Below are 23301 nucleotides of genomic sequence, written 5' to 3' on the forward strand. Positions count from 1 at the left end.
CATGTCTGTAGGCTACGAAGCATGCTATGCCCACCCCGATCATGTCTGTACGAAGCAGGCTGCTAGCATCCAACTGAGCGTTGCTTTTCCACGCACTAAAAACGCGGTGTCAGCACAACACACCCACTGTCCAGCCGAATGTGATGACATTAAAAGCTCTGAGGCGTCCTAGATCGGGGGTTTTCAAAGTCTGAGACTGTGTGCCTCCCCCAGAGAAAGGTACCCTCAATTCGCTCAATTCCTGGATGCCTATGGGATCATGATTATGTTAATTGACCCATTAGACACTCAAAAAATTGAGCCAAGATAGCCTCATATTGCTGTTTGTTTGACATACTTCAGACTACCACTAAATGCATGAAAAGGTCTGTGAACACGCATTTTCTGACTGGTAAATTGGGAGCCAGGCTAGGACAGTGGTAAAAACGGTTTTATTTTTTCACTTCCATTCACTGAACCTCCCCTGAAACTGCTTGGACCCCCAGAGTCAAGCTTCAACAGCCTCACATAATATATGTGTAATAATTATTATTTTAATTGGGACTCTCCACTGGTGATATATCATAAATCCTTAATGACAAAGACTGCAGGCCATTGCATCTTGAGTATTCATGCCAGTCGTGTGACATTATGGCCAAAACGCTGGGTCACTGTTATGCCAAATTGTCACTTCCCCTTACAGACGTAGTGTTACACAGTTATATGGGTGTCATTGGGGTTACATACATTTTCAGTTGAAATGGCAGAGAATGTTGGAGGGGAAAGTAACCCCCTCAACAACCACTGTAAAGCTGCCCATGGAGCAAGGGTCACCGGGGGGGGGGGGGGGGGGGGGGAGCAAGGGTCACCAGGGGTGTGTGTGGGGGGGGGGGGGGTCAACAACTTTACCCAAGAATTCCATTACTTAGGTTGCAACTGAATACCTTGCAAACCTGAATAATTGGGCGGGGTGATATGGGGGTGGGGGTGGGGGTTGGGCATTTAGCTTAAATCATTATTTATTTAGCCTGAAACATTCACAAACAACTGAAATCTTTCTGAAACGTGTGAGCATTGCCTCCTCCCATTTCACCCCTATTTTCTATGACATAACTGACCTCTAATGTAGCCTGCGATAATTGTCCAGAGATATACATTCAAATACAATTGATCTTGTGTCAAAACAAGTGTGTGTTACCTTTAATTACTGTATGTCCAAAACTGAATTTACAAAACATAACTAAACTAATAGCCGTAAAAAGGCGGAGCAACACTGGAAAACGCATGTTTCAACATCCTATATTGCTGAAATGAAACTGAGAGTCAGTCAAATCGACATCATTGCTGCAGTCGGAAAAAAGTCTCTCTCTCCTCAAATTCTCTCAAATAAAACTAGAGGTGAGTACAACATATTTACTATGTTTAAACAGAGCAATAAGATAAAGTTGAACTGTAGGCTTAGATAGGATGTTCCCGTTTTCTAACACAGAACAAATCACAGTCTTATTAACTCATTGAGTGCCAAGGACGAGTATGTTCGTCATTTCGTTTAGTAACGTAGAGTGCCAAGGACGAGTATGTTCGTCAATTGCGTTTTTTGACGGTGGGACGTGGATCAAAGCCAGATCCATCTCCTGTAAAATTTTGGGGCATGTTGAATGTGTATAACCTATTTTACCGACCCATTAGGTGGCGACAGTGCTCTCCAGATTAGAGAAAGTTGAGTAAAAACAGCAGAAAAAGCCGTGATGAAACCATTCTCATGCTTTTCGCTGTCGCGCTGGGAGCCCGGCGCACAACGGTGGGGGGCTCCGAAAATAGACTCTGGGTGCAGCACACTTTGAAACGCGCAGCAGAAAGCCCAGAAAGCCCAGAATCGGACGCAGCTTCATCCCAGCTCACAACCGAAACCCCAGAAACGAGCGAGGCGAGCCCGATCCAGACTCCCCCGACGAGCGGCGGCCATCCGAACGTGGATCCGCAAGCAGCAGAGACTCGCCTGACAAGCAGCAGAGCGAGCAAAGCCACCAGAGACACACCCACGGAGGAGGAGTTTGCAGTAGAGGGGGGTGGGGGTGCTGTTATATTGAAGGAAATTACTGTTCAGATGTTTCAGGTCAGAAAATATTAGTTTCAGAGTCAGTGATTTGCTTGAAATGCTTAATTTCACAAAAGGTTCAATATCTCAGCTTCTAGATGGAAACGCGTGTTTTTGCTGTTTTTGACCTATCTTCTCCGGCTGATAACTAAAGAACGGAAAAAGATATCAATAAACTTTTTTTTGCTGCTGATACAATAGAGTCTCGTCGTTCTTTGTGCGTGTTCGGTGTTTTACATAGTAATATCACACAATATTCTGTGGGCCTCGAGAAATCACTGAAAACGCTCTGAAACTCTGGCACTGGGAGCGTCCGTTCTCCAAAAGTGGCTGGCACTCAATGAGTTAAGGAATACAACATCTTGCTTTTCACTGTGACTATTCCATATTACACAGGATGGGTGGCAGCCTTTAGCACTGTCTGTGTAACAGTTGAAACTATTGTACTGTATATCTCAGGTATAGTTGTGATTGTGAATTTGCTGTCTATTGTATGCTGTGAATTCCAATTGACTATGATTGTTTGGCACTTCTTGCCTATATTTCTTTTGTTTTTGTTTTGTTTTGTTTTTGTTTTCACCATGTTCAAAATAAATCTAATCTAATCTATAATGGGCTCAGGCTAACCACCATCTGAGAAGTTGGGTTGTATTTTCAGAAAGACACTAGTGTTTTTCTGTCCTATGAGCTGATCTGATCTCTGTATTGTGACTGGCCTTTCCACACAGGATCTCTTGTAGGTTCTTATGATCCCTGTCTGCTAAAGAACGTTGAAACACTGCAGCTTTGTCAAATTCAGTGCTACCTCCTCAGTGGGTTGGACTGGCCAAAATGGCTGCAACAGTGACTCTGTAGTTCATGGGCCCCACATTTCCTCACCGTGAACACTGGGGATAAATATGTACTACAGACAAAACACATTTGAGATACAGTGATGCCGCTCTGATCTCATCATGGAGGGGAAATATTGTGTTTGCTATCTGTTATGATCCCTGTCTGGTAACGAATATTGAAAGACTGCAGCTTTGTCAAATTCAGTGATCCCATAGAGACACTGCATGAAATAGGCCACGCCCATCACGGGGGGAAAGCTCCGTTCATTTCCACACACCAGCGTCATTTTCCTTGAATTAAACATAGCTAAAAGCTGTTGTGTGGTGGGCTGCTCAGATAACAAATGTAAAAAATCGCCAGTTAAAGTTTTTTTGTACTCCAAGCCATTGAGAATTGGCGAGAAGAAAAATGTGGATCTAGCTGTCAAGAAGTAAGTTGGAGTGTTCATCTTCCGTATATACAATCTTTTTGTGCAACACGCAACCATGCACGTGACATAGGAGAACGCCAGGATTGGAGGGGGGGTTTCTGTTTTCCCCCATCTTGGGCGTGGCTTCTGAATGATGACCAGTGTCTCTATCCCTCCTCAGTGGAGGTCCTCAGGGAATGCGACACCTGGTGGGGACGTGGGGTAACTGACATCATGCTTCGCTATGTTTATATATTTCATAACTGGAGTGTGAACCAGATTTTTAAGAAGTGGCCTGGGGAGAAATGTGCACAAGCGGAGCAGCCAGCTTCCTGACATTGTTAACTCAGTTTCCCATCATGCATTGAGCTACACTCTCTGAGCACTCGGCATTTTGTCAGTCAGGGCGTGGATCATCATTCAGAAAAGGCCCATGGCCGACACACAGGAGAGAAAAACACTGCTTGCCAGCACAGCAATTTTGGTCCACTAGCTGGAGGTCAGATAACCACTTAGCATTACTAATAGCTAGTCTTTTCTTTTTTGCCAGTTCATCCTGTTGGTTGTCAGAGGATAGAGACAGTCGGCATGTCTGGGAACGCCCATACAGGCTCTAGGAACGCCCACAATAGACGCTGGGTTAGCTGGCTCAGCCTGGCTGGGGGCATGGTCAGGGTGGGGTAAAAACCCCCGTTCTATCCACTCAGCAAAGTTAGAATTTAGCTGCTAGCCCAGCCCAGGCAGACACGATCGGGGATTTAACCATTGCAGTAAACGCACATGTGAGCAGACGTCTTGTGTTCTGCTCTAGAACCCCCAAACCTGTAGTTTAGAGCCGCAGCAGCACCGTCTTTTGGTGAGTCAGCCCATGACATATATCGGCGATTTTACCCCACTCGCGCGCCAGCCGTTTAACATTTTGTGGGCGTTCCCACACATGCCGACTGTCTCTATACCAAGCCACTCTCCATGTGTGATGAAACTTTGATGTTGAATGACACACAAGAAAACACACCCAGAGAACATACATTGGGTGCTGCACCCCCACCCCCTACACACACACACACACACACACACACACACACACACACACACACACACACACACACCCCCACCCTCTACACACACACACACACACACACACACACACACACACACACACACACACACACACACAGCCCTTGAATGGCAGAATACAGCCTCCTAAATAACCCTGAGCGGTTCTTCTCGTCTCCCCCTCAGCTGAGCGTGCTCTGGACACCATGAACTTTGACGTGATCAAGGGGCGGCCAGTCCGCATCATGTGGTCGCAGCGTGACCCCTCGCTGAGGAAGAGCGGCGTGGGGAACATCTTCATCAAGAACCTGGACAAGTCCATCGACAACAAGGCTCTGTACGACACCTTCTCCGCTTTCGGCAACATCCTGTCCTGCAAGGTAAGAGAGCAGCGGTCATCCTGCTTGCTGTGCCTTTAGAGAAGTGTGGGGGGGGGGGGGGGGGGGTGGTCAGCTGTCATCAGTGTAGTGGAGGCGGGGCATGTGAATTGTATGCGTCATGTGCATGTGTGTACTTTGTAAATATCTGCAAGTTGTGTTTTTTTGAACAGAGAAATTAGAACACTCAGAACAGGTAGATGCTGTTGCAGTGGGCAGTTCTGACCCTAGATGAGGGGTGTAAATATTAAATCTGAGTTGAGATCTGTGTCTGCTGACATCTCTGTTGGCATCAACATTTGGGTATATACTGAGAATAGTCAGGGATGCAAACTAGTCACCTTTAGGTGACAGTCACCTTTTCCATCCCAAAATCAGAGGATTTTGGGAGTGCTTTTATTCTCTGCCCTGGTATCTGTCACCTTTTTCACTTTCCATGACTTTATATCCCTGATAGTAAATAAAGTCATATTGCACTGGGGGGGGGGGGGGGGGGTGTCTCCACAACAGTAAGGAGGAGTGAGTAACCCTTTTACTGAACGACAAGTGTGTGACATGACATGAGCCTTATATTCTGCTTCTCAGAGCAACAATATAAACATAGTAAGCAAGCAAGCAGTAAAATATATATTGTGTTCTTGGGCATCGATAAGCAGAAAGAAAAGTCAGGTTTTTAGTAGTCCCACAGTTGTAAGATAGTTGGAACTGTCGTTTGCCAATGCTAGCAATGAAAAAATGAACAACAGTGAAGCAATTTCAATTTCATTCAGTAAAATGATCGCATTGGGAGGGAGACTAACCTTTTGGCATAGATGTGTGATCAGTTAATGCATTGGTATGGTATTGCATGTGTGTGTCTTAAGGCCAGCATGTATCTTCTTTCTCCAAGGTGGTTTGTGACGAGAATGGTTCTAAAGGCTACGGCTTTGTGCACTTTGAGACTCAAGAGGCAGCCGAACGAGCCATTGAGAAAATGAATGGCATGTTGCTCAATGACCGAAAAGTGTAAGTGTATGTTTTCACTTGTTTTTGTTGTTGTTTTTGTGCTTTGGTCTCGATACTAATGTGTGAACTGTTTGGAAATACTCATATCGATCAATTTGGTTAAAAGAACGTTAGATCTGTGCTGGATCATTGCGTGACATTTTTATTTATTTATTTATTTATTTATTTGAGGGACAGTGCACATTAATTAACATTACTGTAAAGTTAAACATGCCAGTGTTAGCCAAACGGCTAACAACGAACGTTTCAGCCTATAGGCCTTCATTCAACGCTGAAGAAGGGCTATGGGCTGAAACGTTCGTTGATGTGTGTCTGTGTGTCTGTGTCTTGGTGTCACCACAGACACCAAGTTCATAAATGCTACAATACTGAAAATGCAAAGGCTTCCATCAAAGAGCCATAGGCTCAATCACCAATCACCACTTATCAGATAGATAGCCACTTAACAGACATTTATTGAGATGAAAATCTTCCGTATTATCACTTTAACATTTTGCTAAATGTCCCTTTCCATGCAGATTCGTGGGTCGCTTCAAATCACGCAAAGAACGCGAGGCTGAGCTGGGCGCCCGCGCCAAGGAGTTCACAAACGTCTACATTAAGAATTTCGGTGACGACATGGACGACGAGAAGCTGAGAGAAGTCTTCAATAAATATGGTTAGTTTCCATACTGAAATATCCTGGAGTCCAGCATTAACTGTTCAGCTCATCTGCAAGCGGGTGGATTGGCAGGTACATTAAACGCTACCTTCAAAGAAGTCTTTTACTAGCCACATAATATGTGGCTCGTAACAGCTGCTTCATCCTGACAGGATGTTCCCATTTTCATTTTGTACGTTTCATACAAAACAAATTGCGGTCTCATCAAGCAACACGACATCTTGCTCTTCACAATAGACCCTTTTCACGGGGGCCATTTTGTGTTGAAAAGGCAGGGTAAACACAGGTGCAATCAGAATGCTAATGAGGGTTTCCAACTTAGACTCATGGAAGTTGGAAACCCTCATTAGTGTATTGCTTACCCTGCCTTTTCGACACAAAATGGCCCCTGTGAAAAGGGTCCATTCCATATGATACGGGGCGGGTGACAGCCTCAGCACTGTGTAACAGTTGAGACAATTGTACCATATATCCCAGGTAAAAGCCTCCTTACCTCTATCCGCCATCTGGAGGGACAAATCTCACACCCAGGTGTAGAAGTAAGGGGTGCAGAATGCGCAGGTCTAACCAAAGACGATGGGATTTCAAGCAAGACCACCCAACTTCCTGTCATTTTGTCACGTGGGTTTTGCTCATAGTTTTCCACGGACACGCCCACTTAGGAGACTTTCGGCAGGTCTGAGTCTGTTGTACCACGTGACAGTTTAGGAGACTTGCTGCTACCATTTGATAGAATTGGCGGAGCCTGCGGTGACCCATCTATAGTAATAAAATATCTATGGTCGAACCCTATACTTCTCGCACTCTCCCCTCTCTCTGGCACTGTGTGTGCGCGCGTCTGTGCGTGCGTGCGTGCGTGTTTCACTGTAAAATGTCATATTGTGACAGCTCTTTTCACACAGGTCCTGATCTCCTTTAGGCTCTTATGATCCCTGTCTGCTCAAGAACATTGGAAGACGCAGCTTTGTCAAATTCAGTGCTACCTCCTCAGTGGGTTGGACTGGCCAAAATGGCTGCAACAGTGACTCTGTAGTTCATGGGCCCCACATTTCCTCACCGTGAACACTGGGGATAAATATGTACTACAGACAAAACAACACAATCTGATCTCATCATGTATGGAAAAAATATTGTTTTACCCGATTATATTTAAACTGACATGAGATTTGTGTGGGGAGTGTGAGACGCAACCTGAAAACATCTGCAGCAAAATTCACTCTGGAGGGAGTGTCCCCTAGGAGGCACTAATGAGTCTATGTCCCTGTCCCCTAGGAAACGCCATGAGTATCCGAGTCATGACGGACGACAGCGGAAAGTCTCGAGGCTTCGGCTTTGTCAGCTTTGAGAGGCATGAAGATGCCCAAAAGGTAAGAGATGAGGCATATTTTCTCGTGGGTAACTACTCTGTTACCCATGCATAAGTGTACGGCACATGACGTGTGTGTGTGTGTGTGTGTGTGTGTGTGTGTGTGTGTGTGTGTGTGTGTGTGTGTGTGTGTGGCCGTGGCCAAAATCAATGTTCAAGCATTTGCTGTGTCTAACTTTAAAGCTAAAAGCCTAAAGCTGATAAAAGGACAAAAATACGCTGCTGATCAGTCACACAACTTAACCAAATATATTGGCATTCAGGTTAGGGTTGGGCAATATAAATCACAAGACCACGAGCTCAGTGGCCTTGTGGTCTGAGTGTCCGCCCTGAGACTGGGAGGTCGTGAGTTCGATCCCCGGCCGAGTCATACCAAAGACTATAAAAATGGGACCCATTGCCTCCCTGCTTGACACTCAGCATCAAAGGGTTGGAATTGGGGGGTTAAATCACCATGTGATTCCCGAGCGCGGCGCACGCTGCCGCTCACCGCTCCCCCAGGGGATGGGTCAAATGCGGAGAACAAATTTCACACATTGTGTGACAATCAGTGGGACTTTACTTTACCTCTTTCACAGTATAATCTCCATATTCTACCAGACAATTTCATCTAGACATTGTTAAAACAATGTCTCGGCGATGCAGGTCGCTCATAATGCCTTGTCATTGTAGATGCCGAATTCTTGCTACATTCTTAATTAGAATAGAAATGGCTTTTAAAACAACTAAAATATTTTGTGCATCTAGGAGCCAAAACGAGCTTTGATTAAACAAGATCACTGACATGACAGAAATAAGGTTTGCACGCTGTAGTTTTGACATGGAAATAGGCTCGGCTTGTCTGAGCATGGCCAAATATAACGGGTCTGAGTCGTTTAATTAAAGAAACACTTGAAACGCTCTATTATAGGCCGCTACACCTCCAGGTTTCAGACCAAAAACACACGCACGTTGTCTTATTACTTTGCAAAGACATATACAGCAATTTCCTGGTGGCGCAATAAGCAGTCAAACTGTGTTTTCCCTGTTTGCTACAGGCAGTGGACGAGATGAACGGGAAGGAGTTCAATGGCAAGCTGATCTACGTTGGCCGGGCACAGAAGAAGGTGGAGCGACAGACGGAACTCAAGCGCAAATTTGAGCAAATGAAACAAGACCGCATGACTCGCTACCAGGTCTGTTTGGATCACTTATTTCCCCCCCTAGTAGTGCAAATGCACACCAGACAACCTCAGCCTATATTAAGACCTATACAGTATATGCACCATAGCCCAGTACTAATGTTCCTATTACATATGGCTTCTGAAGTATTGTACTGGTCTAAGCATCATCAACATCAACAAGTAATTCATTCCTGACATGTTATCATAATCGTTGGTTTGGAGTGACAGTCTTAGAGTAAGATGTCGTACTTTGACAGCTCTTTCCACACAGGTCCTGATCTCCTTTAGGCTCTTATGATCCCTGACTGCTAAAGAACGTTGAAAGACTGCAGCTTTGTCAAATTCAGTGCTACCTCCTCAGTGGGTTGGACTGGCCAAAATGGCTGCAACAGTGACTCTGTAGTTCATGGGCCCCACATTTCCTCACCGTGAACACTGGGGATAAATATGTACTACAGACAAAACACATTTGAGATACAGTGGTTGTATGTCGTATTGCATTCAATTGTGCATTGTCCCTCATTAACTCATTCTTCGCATTGGCGTAATTGTGCGTCATATAAGAGACAACGCTTCCCCGCCATTGACGCAAATGAGCGTCAATCCGTCTTTTCACTGCCGTACAATAACCCTCCCCCCCCCCCCATGAAAGTAGAGGCTTTGTTCTGTATTTTGGGATATTCCGTGTTTACATAGTCCTAGAAGAAAATATTCTGTGGGTCGTGGAAAATCACTGAAAATGCTCAAAAACCCTGTCGGTGGCTGGCGACTTTTCCTTTAAAACTCTGCCGTGGAATGAGTTAATAAGCGGTTTGTTCTCCAAAGAAGGGACAAACGTTCACATTTGCATTTGTCTCCATATTGTGTTTTCAGGGCATTTGTCTCCATATTGTGTTTTCAGGGTGTTTGTCTCCATATTGTGTTTTCAGGGTGTCAACTTGTACGTGAAGAATCTGGATGATGGAATTGATGATGAACGCCTGCGAAAGGAATTCACGCCATTCGGCACCATAACCAGTGCCAAGGTACGACGCCAGGGCTGTTTACTCATCCAGTTGATAGACACCTGAGAAACAAGTTTCTATTTCCCATCTCCTTATCGTCACTCTTTCCTACATTCTCTCTCTCTCTCTCTCTCTCTCTCTCTCTCTCTCTCTCGCTCTCTCTGTCATGGTCGTTCTCTCTCAGGTCATGATGGAGGGTGGGCGCAGCAAAGGCTTTGGCTTCGTCTGCTTCTCGTCTCCAGAGGAGGCCACCAAAGCGGTAACGGAAATGAACGGGCGCATCGTAGCCACCAAGCCGCTGTACGTGGCTCTGGCCCAGCGGAAAGAGGAGCGCCAGGCCCACCTGACCAACCAGTACATGCAGCGCATGGCCAGCGTGCGTGCCGTGCCGAACCCAGTCATCAATCCCTACCAGCCAGCTCCTCCCTCAGGCTACTTCATGGCAGCCATACCCCAGGCCCAGAACCGGGCCGCTTACTATCCAGCTGCTGGACACATGGCCCAGCTGCGCCCCAGCCCGCGCTGGGCCACCCAAGGGGTCCGGCCACAACGTGAGTATCCGTCATGTTGTAACTATTTATTTATTTATTTGTTTGTTTGTTTAAGTTTTTGTTGGGTTTTCTCCCATTTTCTCCCCAATTGTACTTGGCCAATTCCCCCTGTTGTCCTGGTCATTGCCCCAACCCCTCTGCCGATCTGGGGAGAGCTGAAGCACAATGCTTCCTCCGAACAGGCGCCCCAACCGACCAGAGGAGGCACTAGTGCAGCGACCAGGACTCATACCCCACTCGCTTGTAGGAACGCGGTCTGACCAAGCCGGAAGTACCGCTGCCGGGAATTGTCGTGCATTCCTTTATCGCAAAATAACTGGGATGTGGAGGCTAAATGACATCACATCCGTTTTGTTAGCGTTCCATTTGCAGAAAACTTGAGCTGGGAAGTTCACTGTTCATTGGTCAGATCGAGTCGCTAGCCAGGCTAGCCATTGTTAGCAATAACAATTGACAACATGGCATTTTGCGGCATTTTGCGCATACAAACACTGCAGCCTCATGTCCACACAGATAGAAGTTAGGCAGTGCTGTGTGTACAGCTGATTTAATGAGACACAAACAAAACAGAAGTGCTAAACAATATTACCGGTACTACGATTACTACTACTGTTGTTGCGCGGCGCAGCCAGCTTGGATTTTTGAGGTTGGGGCTGCTGAGGCTCCTACGAGTTTGGAATGGGAAATACCAGCTCTGACGACGTCACCGCCCAGCTCATGACTTTTGAAGTCTTAAGATTACCAGTCCCCAGTTATAAAGGAATGCACGATTGAACCCGGTTCTCTGCGGTGGTAGGAGAGGGCTTATACCTCTACACTACCCAGACACCCATCAATGTTGTAACTTGACCTTCTGTCATAATGTTTTCTCCTGTTACTAGTATGTTAAAACAATTGTTGGCCATTTGATTTTTGAATGACCCAGTGTGTTTGTGCTTGTTCAGACTTCCAGAACATCCCGGGTGCCATGCGCCCCTCAGCACCACGCCCTCAGACCTTCAGTACCATGAGGCCTGCCTCCCAGGTGCCCCGCATGATGTCCACCCAGCGCGTGGGTCAGTCACCTCCACACCCAACACTTAGTCCAACGCCACAGCAAGTATTGCAGATACAGACCAACTGTATATGACTGTTCCTTGAGTGTTCCTCGTGACTGATTTGTCTCTGTCTCCATGTTGCGTCCTCTTGTCAGCAGCTCAGACCATGGGCCCCCGTCCAGTCACAGCAGCTGCTGCAGCAGCCACTCCCGTGCGCGGGCTTCCCCAGTACAAGTACGCCGCGGGGGTCCGCAATCCCCAACAGCACATGACCGCTCAGTCGCAAGTCGCCATGCAGCAGGTGGCAGCACACACTCATACACTTTAATGAGCTAGTTCTAGCTAGCTTTATACTAACAGTTATTTTGTACTATCAAAGAGAATGCTTTACGCGAGTAACATTTCAGCTCAATGCAAGACCTATTGACTTGAGCGTTTGACCTTGACCTGAAATCAAGGTCTTCTGGCATGTGCATATGTCATTTTCTGTGTCTGATTGTTCATTCTCTTCCTCCCTCCCCTCAGCCAGCGGTTCATGTGCAGGGTCAGGAGCCTCTGACAGCCTCCATGCTGGCTGCTGCTCCTCCACAGGAACAGAAGCAGATGCTGGGTAAGGCCCACCTCCATCATCACCACCTCTCAGGATCCGGTAGTGACAACTGCCCTCTACTCAGACTTTTACTGTTGACAGTGTGCCCAGAATATTTTTTAAACCAAATTAATTGGCATTTTCCATAGATTTTTCATATTTTTGACATTTTCCATATTGCCCGTTTTTCATCTTGTGTATAGAAACAGCAGGGAAAGGTTAGCAGGAGTTTAGATGCTACTACTTTTGTATAGAGCCAGTATACCAGACAACCAATCAGGAGCCTTGTTTTGCTTTGCCATGGTCATAGATGTGCACAGTGATCAAAAAGGACAAAGTATTAGAACATACAAAGACCAAAAATGGAGGCATTCAAATGTTAACGTCTCATAAAATTGTGGCGGGCGGGGGACCTTATTGATTTAGCTGCCAAAGATGCATTTGATCAGCTTTTTGGCCCATGATGGGTGTGAATTTCATAACCTTCACACACCCTTCCTGTCGGGTCACTTCCTCCAGGTGAGCGTCTGTTCCCGCTGATCCAGAACATGCATCCAAGCCTGGCGGGAAAGATCACCGGCATGCTGCTGGAGATCGACAACTCTGAACTGCTGCACATGCTGGAGTCGCCCGAGTCTCTCCGCTCAAAGGTGCAGCACTGAAGCTCACAGCTTAGCATAGGTCTTTCTCAGGGAGTGGACCAGGCTGCAGCACTGAAGCTCACAGCTTAGCATAGGTCTTTCTCAGGGAGCGGACCAGGCTGCAGCACTGAAGCTCACAGCTTAGCATAGGTCTTTCTCAGGGAGCGGACCAGGCTGCACTATAGCACTGAAGCTCACAGCTTAGCATAGGTCTTTCTCAGGGAGCGGACCAGGCTGCAGCACTGAAGCTCACAGCTTAGCATAGGTCTTTCTCAGGGAGCGGACCAGGCTGCAGTATAGCGCTGAAGCTCACAGCTTAGCATAGGTCTTTCTCAGGGAATGGACCAGGCTGCAGCACTGAAGCTCACAGCTTAGCATATTTCTTTATCAGGGAGCGGACCAGGCTGCACTATAGCACTGAAGCTCACAGCTTAGCATAGGTCTTTCTCAGGGAGCGGACCAGGCTGCAGCACTGAAGCTCACAGCTTAGCATAGGTCTTTCTCAGGGAGCGGACCAGGCTGCAGTATAGCACTGAAGCTCACAGCTTAGCATAGGTCTTTCTCAGGGAAAGGACCAGGCTGCAGTACAGCACTGAAGCTCACAGCTTAGCATAGGTCTTTCTCAGGGAACGGACCAGGCTGCAGCACTGAAGCTCACAGCTTAGCATAGGTCTTTCTTTCTCAGGGAACGGACCAGGCTGCAGCACTGAAGCTCACAGCTTAGCATAGGGCTTTCTCAGGGAGCGGACCAGGCTGCAGTATAGCACTGAACAGTTATGTTGTTGTAGGTGGATGAAGCGGTGGCTGTGCTTCAGGCCCACCAGGCCAAGGAGGCTGCGCAGAAGACTGTGACCAATTCAACTGGTGTCCCAAGTGTCTAAAGGTACGTCAGTTGCATACTGTTTGCGCAGTATATTAATACACAATTTACCAATTTACATGGCTCATATTCAGTGTTGGGGTACTGTAATCACATTACATTTGTCCGTAACGAATCAATTTAAACTCGTTGGTGCAGAATCGTCGCTTTGCTACTGCAATTGGCCAAACAGTTTGATGTTTGACACTGACAGCAACCAATCAGTTGGGGCTGAAAAATACATCACCGAATCAGTGGCGGATAGGCTCCAGACCCTAATGAAGGATTCATTGGGGCTGGTTACCAGGCTACTGGTCTCACTTGCCAGACTTCCCTGCCTGCCGGGAGAGAAGTCTGGCTGCATTGAAGCAGGCTGCTGGTATAATCGTGCGTTCCTTTATCGCAAAATAACTGGGATGTGGAGGCTAAATGACATCACATCCGTTTTGTTAGCGTTCCATTTGCAGAAAACTTGTGCTGGCCTGGGAAGTTCACTGTTCATTGGTCAGATCCAGTCGCTAGCCAGGCTAGCCATTGTTAGCAATAACAATTGACAACATGGCATTTCGTGGCATTTTGCGCATACAAACACTGCAGCCTCATGTCCACACAGATAGAAGTTAGGCCGTGCTGTGTGTACAGCTGATTTAATGAGACACAAACAAAACAGAAGTGCTAAACGATATTACTACGATTACTACTACTGTTGTTGCGCGGCGCAGCCATCTTGGATTTTTTAGGTTGCGGCTGCTGAGGCTCCTACGAGTTTGGAATGGGAAATACCAGCTCTGATGACGTCACCGCCCAGCTCATGACCTTTGAAGTCGTAAGATTACCAGTCCCCAGTTATAAAGGAATGCACGATAAGCTCTGCCATTGGTGCCGACCATTTCAGTCGGCAGCGGAAGACAATCCCTTTGCGCTCCCTGCAAGCTCTGCCATTGGCTCCGACCCGCTCTGATTGACAGGCTGTGACCATTTATGGATTTCCTTTCTGCTCCCTCCGTGTCAAATCTGTCTATCTCAAATGCCTCTGCCGCTGTGCGTGTCGAATCTGTCGATCTCAAATGCCTGCGCCGCTGTGAAACATCAACAATGCTGGCTCATTGCTACACGCTGAAAACGATTGGATCTGGATTGTGCAATAAAGCAGGCCTGCTTGGTACTTTCGGTGGATGGTTGTAAAGGTAAACGGAGCCTTTCCCCCCCGCTATACCAGAGTGGAGGTATTAGCAGCCAGACTCTCCCCCGTGGTAGGGAGAGAGTCTGGCAAGCGAGACTACCAGGGTACAGGAATGTGACAGTAAAGTGCAAACTGTGCCCAGACTAGAAACATCATCAACTGCTGTGAACACGACATCAAATCTCGCCAAGCGCCTGCAAAGGCAACATGCTAACACAAAGCTAGTAGTGAAAGAGCCCCGGACCAGAGCAGGTAACGTCGAAAGCAGAGATAAACAGGCTTGTTGCATTGTATGTAGTAGAGGAAATGTTGCCCGTTTAACTGGCAACGTGACAATGCAAAAGTAACGCAAAAGTAATGTAACTAATTGTGTAATAAATTACTTTATACTCTGAGTAATTACATAAAGTAAGGCACTTATTGTAATGTGTAATACAGTACATTACATTTTTGAACAATGACCCCCAACACTGCTCATATGAAAGCTACAGTATCCTTGTATCTAAACATTTGGACTTGCATGTACCATAAAATGCTGCTATTGCTTTGAAGGAGATTGGCAATGAAGTGCATGTTTTGCTTTATATTGGTGAAATAAAGAAAGAAATACATTTTTAATATTCACTTTTTTCCCCTTTTTTTCCACAGGAAATGGGAACCTTGAGACTAGCTTCACCGATGGGAGAAAATAATTAAACATTGAAAAATATTAAACATTGAAAAAAGTAAAAATACACAAAACAAAGTAAAAAGAAGCATAATATATCCAAAAAAAGGAAAGAACTCTTCCGGCCAGGCCTAGAGAACAGAGCGCTAGGTCTTGTTTGTTTTAAGTTTAAAAAAGAGGAAAAATACATTTAAAAAAAGGAAAAAGTCTAAATAAAAAATTGTATGAATGTTTTTTTTTTCTTTTTTTTTCTCTCATGCAAAAAGAGATTAATGAACGCATTCCTTTATGGCATTTTATCACTTTATTAAATTTACTTAAATATTTGAATGTTTGGGCTGTGGTAGAAGTCCAAGGACAGCCCAGCATTGTGCAATTTCCCTTTCCCTTGATCTTTGCTTGCTTGAATAAAAATCATGATAATAACTTAGTTCTTGTATTGATTTGTTTTGATTTTGCCTTAATTTTAAATTGGACAAGGCTGTTGGTCACATGATTGTGGTGGTATGAGTTGTTGTGGTCCTGTTTCTGGTGTCTACCAGGCTGGGTAGGGCAGTGACTTGACAGAACAAAGGCGTCTTTGAACAGCTGACACACTGATACTCTGTGAATGCCACTTCAAATGGAAATACAGTTAAATCCACACATTTTCATTAGTTATAAAGTCAGTTTCTATTGTTTGCGTGTTACCTACTACTAATGCTAATTGAAGATATAATAGTATCACTCTCAATTCTCCCTTCGTCTCTGACTTTCATATGGTAAGAGTATAGAGAGAGATTTTGTGTGTTTTCCATGGCAGTTGATGAACATTCTTCTCTGAACATTCCACCGTTCATGTGTATGTGGAATCAGTTGGCAATAAGTTAAAACATCTTGAAAAGTAAAAGTAGTGTCAAAAATTAAAAACATTGTCTACCAGATCGAAGATCTAATATAATGTGGGAGGCGATGGTGCAGTCTGTTTTGGGGGAGGGGGGGGATCAATTCCAATACAGGAAGTAGACAAGAAGAGACGGTCAGTGTGAAGCAAAAGGTGGTTTTCCACTGTTAGACACATGCCTTGTTTTCCTACCCATTCTTGTCAAGTGTAAAGCTGTTTATTCTGATGGTGTGAATGTAATAGTGATAATGGCTTTCAAGATGAAGCAGGACTATAGCGGAGTATTCTCGTGCAACTATAGTAAATGTGAACATTTCCAAATGGGCATATTGCACTTTTGGGGTTTAAGAGTAATTTCCCCACAAAAGAAAGAGACATGAGGGAAGAATATGTTTGAGCTGATGTCAATTCAGAATTATTTTCTTGAGTTGAAATTCACTAGAACTCCAGAACGTGAAGTTATCAAAAAATATACAACACAGCCAAACATAAAATTAATAATAAACAATACTGCTGCATGTTGTTTCAGATTTTATTTGTGCTTTGGTACAAAGGCACTCTTTGCATATTGACGTCAACAAGCACTGAAACACAGATCTTGGGTTATGGCAGGAATCATGGCTGCCGGACCTCAGCTTTCACTCCTTTGAGGAGTAGGTATTAACTGTAGCTCCATTAGCTCAGTCCAAGACAGAGAAGACCGGTGGTACGCTGAGATCTTTGGAATGACAGCAGGTTTACTGGCCGATCGCCTTGGCCTGGTCCATCAGCTTCTGGAGAATGTCCTGCATCTGCTTCTGGAAGTCGTTGATCATTGGCTGGAACTGGGTCTGTGCGTTGGCAGCCATGGGTTTGAACTGCTCCTCAATGGTGGCAGCAACAGACTTCAGCTGATCCTGGAACTGAGCAGCCACGGGCTCCAGCTGGGTCCTCTGCTCCTGCATGAAGGTCCTGCATGGAAGAGGTGAGTCAGCAATAGCATAATAAAATGGCACTGCTCATATCAGAACAATTTAATCCATTTTAAAGTTATGATCTGAAAGATCTTCATGTAAATAAATCATAATCGCCATCCCTATCGCTGACCGAGTTAACACAATGGTGAGACAGATGACACTGTTTGGATCTCACATGCAATTACCACTCGTCGCTGTAGGTGTTGCCAAAGAGAACAAAACAGAAATCCTCGAGATTCTGACCAGATTTGACTTCTTAGTGTTATTACATTTTAGTACATTTCTAACATTATTACTTGTCACTTTCTTACTTTCTGTCCCCCCCCCCCCCCCTTCTAAATACTGTATATACCTACTCATACTCTCCTTGTACCCTTCACCTCTTACAAATAGCCCAACTACCGGTAGCAGGGAGAAAGACAGGCAGGCAGGGCAAAACAGGGAGACAGATAGCAGGAAGACAGACAGATATGCATCGAGACAGACAGAAAGAAAGGCTGACAGGGAGACAGATAGCAGGGAGACAGACGGTAAGAAAGGCTGACGGGGAGACAGACAGGCAGGGACACATGCAGGAAGACACAGGCATGTAGACAGGGTGAGAGGGAGAGAAACCGGGAGGTAGATAGGCAGGGAGGCAGACAGCCAGGCATGAAGACAACAGGAACATACAACTGTTTGGTCACTTCCAAATACTGCAGCACTAACCTTGAGATAACTTGAGATAACTTTGGCGCTATATGAATATCAAATGGATTGATTTGTGCCATGTTACTCACTGAGCCTGCTGAGCTATTTCCTGGACACGGATGGTGTCAGTCAGCTCCTGAGTCAGTTTGTTTTTCATCTCCTCAAAGTACTGACCGATCCTCTCAAGGTCAGGAAGCTCTGCTGATAGGCTTCCTGTGGATTTGCAAACATTTCACAACTTTAAAACAATCAAATTGACTTTTCTTTTTAAAAGAGAGAACTTAGCGGAATTCCCTGGAATGACTTTATTTGTTCAAAGGTCAAAGTCAACAAGTCAACAAATGGCAAACAAATGAGAGATGGTGGCGTGAGTGTGAGCGTACCTTGTGCCAGTGCAAGCACAACAACAAGAGTGGCGATGAGGGAGAACTTCATGGCTGCTGTCTGAAGGGGGAGACCTTAGAAAATAAAAACATGTGATTATCACCTGTTCCAAAGTGATACATCAACTATCTGGATTCTGGGCCAAAATATTTGATTGGCATTCAAAGGCCTACAAAATTACCCTTCAGCTGGAGGCAGAACTCGCCATCTTTGGCTGCTCGCAAATTATATATATATATGTATATATATATAATATATACATATATAATATATATTATGTCAGTGGCGGCTGGTGAGATTGGTAACAGGGGAGGTAGCAAAAAAATGTGGGCGTTTTTTTTTTCTCTTTTGCCCAAAACGCCCAAATCTCATTTTAAATTAGCATTAGGATTAGACTGTTGTGATGTCATTATTCAGTTTTAACCATCAATAATTGTTCCTTTTCTCATTATTTCATTTCTCAGAGTAAATACTGTATATTTATTTCGAGATTTTTGTCAATTATTTGTGCTGTTATGGTTATAATTAGCCTAGTTACTCACTTCTACACTATCTTAGATTGTGTTACTTATGGATGGCATGGAATTATAGTGAAAATAGATTATCCCCCCTTTTTGCTGGGGACCCCACTTTGAAAACCACTGGCTTAGGCTAGAACTGTTGCGAGAAGGTTTCAGGATTTATCTCTATGCATTAGGCTGTGATTACTATTTATATAAATCTATTTATTCACATAGATTCATGATATATTATGGTATATATATATATAGTTAATTCTACTGCAATTGTTATGCCAGCTTTAATTAGGTGTTAATTTACTGAGTGAATATATTATACGTTAAGTTTCTTAAGGATTTCCACATCTATAACCAAAATGCCTTCAGTTTAGTGATTAAGATGTTTTGTAAGCTGTTTGTAAGAGAGGACCACCTTTGCCCAATCAAATGACTCACTGTTAAAGGGTTCAAATGATCTGGAAAACCCAACCTGGCTTTCTGCCAAGTCATGATAAATACACGTTTATCACTGTTTGTCCATCCCCACTAATTGACTTGTGAACTTTATCTGGCTTATCTGAAATCATGGCAACATAGCTGTTTACTCCCTGTGTTATTGCTTTGATTCAAGAGCAGGAAAACATTATTTTAATTTGGCTGTGTCCCCCAGAGGATTTAGAATGAACCATTAATAATTAACAGTAAGATAATCAGTAATAAAGGTTCTAATAACAATTCACTCTGTTTTTTTTCTGACAATAGTTGCTTCAATACACCTCCATGTGATTTGACAATTGTGAATCTCTGTGCCAATTCCTTTGACAAAACAATTAATAAATACATGAAAACTAAGATATTAGATTGGTAATATGTACAGTATATGACATAATAATACATTATTATTTTTTTACATTTAGGAAACTGTAATGGAGTAAAATTATTGTGAACTCTCCTTAGATCCACTGTGACATTTACTGTAAAATATTTTGTTGCTGTAATAGAGCTAAAACTGTGTCGGTTGGTTTACATCCGAGTTTATCTAAAGCATTTGAAACCCTAAAGGAAAAAACAACAACAAGCTGAGACTCACCTGTACCTGTGTGGATGTGGAGCGGATGATGCCTTCCTTTACGATGCTTCAGCTTCTTATAGACGGCGTCGGCGACATAACCCTGTCACACTGCATCTGATTGGACGAGACAGAGATTGCCAAATGTAATTGGATGTTTGTGCTGGTACGGGTGACACAGCCGTTTGACCCTTGCTGCTCAGCCTGCCACCTGGCCAATCTCTATCAAAGTCCAATAGTCCTGCTGTGTAGGAGTGCTGACGTGTCTTATCATACCTTTGATTAAATAAAGCATTTCATCCTTAGTATCTGCATGTTGATCCAAACAAGATTAACAAATGTTTCAGATTTTACAACAGCAGCTGGTGAGAGCGACAATGAGTGTACAGACAGAGAAAGCTTGTCTACATTGAGGCCAGGTTTATCATGTCCTTCACAATGGATGACGTTACAGTGAGACAGTCACTGATGATCTTTGAAGGCGTACATGCGTCAAAATAGCTATCTGGGAGACAGAGAGGACTCTGACGCCCTCTATATCAGGAGGTCAGGAGACAAGCGTCTTGTGGTATCTATGGTGTGACATGTGAAATGACATTAAATGGTGTATAAAGTTGAAGGATGTGCTTGTGAAACAATATATGTTAAATGATAATGTGTATGCATTTAAGTAAAACAATAAGATGTGACTAAAGCGTTTAAGGTGTATTATTTAAGGATATGATGATATCACACCTCATGTTGATCACTTTGATTGAATCAGACGTTCTTGTGTTTGTTTTGTTTTGTTTTGATTGGATTAATACAGGTGATGTCATACATTTTGAATGACAATCCAGTGAGAGTCTAATATTAGCATACTGAGAAAGCAAGCCCCATTGGAGTTTTAAAAGTCAAATTTAGGCTCTGAAGCTCAAATCAAAACCAGATGTGGAAACATATATTTTTGACCAGACACTATAGTCTCATTGTGTCTCCCAGTCCAGCATCCATTCACCACTGGCCTGAACTCACACATTATGACCTAAGCTAGTGGTTATGTCCTGACTTTACCAGTCAACATTGTGCATACATCAAGTTGGACTTGCGCACGCACACGCGCGCGTGCACGCACACACACACACGCACACACACACACACACACACACACACACACACACAGACTCTAACGTGCCTTCAGATAATCTTTTACAACGTTATATGGTTGTTAAATTGTTCAGATTAAGTTGTCATATCAGCAACGGTAGAAATAATATTCTGGTTGTGGTTGTTAAGGTTATAACATAATGTCTATTAGCCTTGTTGGCCTTGATGCAGGTTAAGCAAAATGTTTGCTGAGTAAGAGAATGTAAACATGGAGGTGTGTGTGTGTGTGTGTGTGTGTGTGTGTGTGTGTGTGTGTGTGTGTGTGTGTGTGTGTGTGTGTGTGTGTGTGTGTGTGTGTGTGTGTGTGTGTGTGTGTGTGTGTGTGTGAGTGTGTGTGTGTGTCTACTGTGATGAATGAACTCACAAGGACAAACAGTGTGTGTTTGGACGTTTAGACTTATTTACATTGGAAAGGGGAAACAATTTATTCATTTGTTAGTCAAATGATGCATTGCTTCTCATACAATTCCAATGATATTTTTGTTAAATAGTTGTCACATCAATTATTATTTGGGGAAAATTACAACAATTGCCATGTACATGTAGAACAATCAGTGCCATATGACAGCAGGAAGCATACATATAGTAGCACAAACACCAGCTTCTCAATCACAGAGCAATGGAAGAGAGAGAGATTTTTGGTCTTTTCAGCGCACCCGGACTTTCCCAATGATGCTCTTACACATTAGACAACAAGAGACATTTACTTTTCAGAAATTACATCACCCATTTTTGTTTTTCACCAGACAAACTAGGCTATTCAAAGTTCTTGGCTATTCCTTTGTTTGTTTGTTTGTTTGTTTGTTTATTTATATTTGCCCACTTTATTCACCTTATGTTCCAACACAGGGGTCAGCCAGTTACTTCCTATTGTGTTTACGCTTCCTGTGACAGTACAGTAGTAGTGACCAGGTAAAACAGACGGTGTTTTGAACAGGATGTCATAACACAACTGGGTCAAGTTGGCGGGGCTACATAAGGTGAATAAAATGCATCAAGCTCAATACCAGGGCCAATTGTCTCAATTGTCAGAAAGTCATAAAAACATGTGGAAAGTAGGCTGCATGAGGATGCAAAAGAAAAACATGTTCATCGGCTCTTTCTGTGTCCATAGTTCATGGTCAGTTTACCTCAGTTTACTGGCCAGTGACCATGCATTTGCATTGCATCATGAACGGTTGCATGTTTTTCACCGTGTTGAGTTGAACACTCACTCATTCACTCACTCACTCACTCACTCACTCACTCACACACACACACACACACACACACACACACACACACACACACACACACACACACACACACACACACACACACACACACACACACACACACACACACACACACACACACACACACACACACACACACACAGTTACTCATCTGCTAAGTTTTAATAACATGCTGGACTCCAGGCTGCAGCTGCCTGTGCCAGGAGGAGGAGAGGAGGCACAGGCTCGGATTTCTTTGCTTGATGTTTCTTTGCTGCCTTCAAGGCCTGTCGAAGATTTCGTAATTATGACTTCAGCAGCAGCACACATAATCAAACATAGTAGGCTACATGAAACTGGGCATTTTCTTCAATCCCTTATTGCTGAAATATGACTCCAGATGGGGGTGATCATGAAAGGCACGCGAATATCTAGTTAATACAAGTGGTGTGTATGTTTCAACTGTGTTACTAATACTTTCTAGGCAAATATTTAGCACTGGTGTATCTAGTTCCATATGAATTCTTGTGTATGAACTTATGAACTTATTGTTGTTGTCACACGTGTGTTTTTACCAGATGATGAATTAAAGCATCAAATTTGCATGTCTGACAAAGTCACGAGACGGACTGATTCTCTCATTCATTCAACTGCATGAGGGTGAGTACGACAGACTTTTCCTTTTTGGGCGAACTATTGATTTAATGCTCACAAACAAACACTCGTATGGTCAATTTTGTTATGTGTTATTACAGTATTTACATTAATTGTCACCAAAAGCGCTTGAGAAAGTCGGGGTGGAGAGAATACGAGCAGTACCTGAAGGCAGCACCTGACTGACAGTCGAGCAGCCATCCAGAGGGAAGATGCATAACAGCAGTGTAGTGTTTCGGAGGGACGTGGGATAAGGTTCGGTTCGCCTATATGAGCCGTCTTTATCCAAAAGCCTCCAAATACTTTCCTCCATAAAGCCTGTTGGTGAG

The 23301-nt window shown here is 44.2% G+C and overlaps 2 protein-coding genes across 2 annotated transcripts in view; one reads left to right on the forward strand and one right to left on the reverse strand.

The window, feature by feature from the left end:
- LOC310785556 (polyadenylate-binding protein 1A-like) overlaps positions 1-15888 on the forward strand; it is a 16826-nt gene extending 938 nt beyond the window's left edge. Inside the window, exons 2-14 of the mRNA XM_083646674.1 lie at positions 4563-4756; positions 5643-5758; positions 6277-6416; positions 7692-7786; positions 8823-8960; positions 9878-9973; positions 10137-10503; positions 11448-11558; positions 11699-11841; positions 12066-12150; positions 12649-12779; positions 13559-13653; positions 15461-15888. Coding sequence (XP_083502800.1) covers positions 4563-4756; positions 5643-5758; positions 6277-6416; positions 7692-7786; positions 8823-8960; positions 9878-9973; positions 10137-10503; positions 11448-11558; positions 11699-11841; positions 12066-12150; positions 12649-12779; positions 13559-13651 — 1709 coding nt within the window. The 3' untranslated portion in view covers positions 13652-13653; positions 15461-15888. The remainder of the gene's footprint in view (positions 1-4562; positions 4757-5642; positions 5759-6276; positions 6417-7691; positions 7787-8822; positions 8961-9877; positions 9974-10136; positions 10504-11447; positions 11559-11698; positions 11842-12065; positions 12151-12648; positions 12780-13558; positions 13654-15460) is intronic.
- A 1211-nt stretch (positions 15889-17099) lies between these two features.
- Positions 17100-23261, reverse strand: LOC310784930 (type-4 ice-structuring protein-like; the record flags this gene model as incomplete). The annotated part of the gene is made up of 5 exons (XM_083645955.1): positions 23138-23261; positions 19980-20075; positions 18392-18466; positions 18098-18221; positions 17100-17313 (listed from the first exon to the last, which is right to left on the reverse strand). Exons 3-5 carry the CDS (start codon positions 18441-18443, stop codon positions 17100-17102), a joined length of 390 nt encoding a protein of 129 aa, XP_083502081.1. The 5' UTR covers positions 18444-18466; positions 19980-20075; positions 23138-23261.
- Positions 23262-23301: the final 40 nt, after the last annotated feature.

This window comes from Poromitra crassiceps, assembly GCF_964638095.1.
Source record: "Poromitra crassiceps genome assembly, chromosome: 11".
Classification (NCBI taxonomy): domain Eukaryota; kingdom Metazoa; phylum Chordata; class Actinopteri; order Beryciformes; family Melamphaidae; genus Poromitra; species Poromitra crassiceps.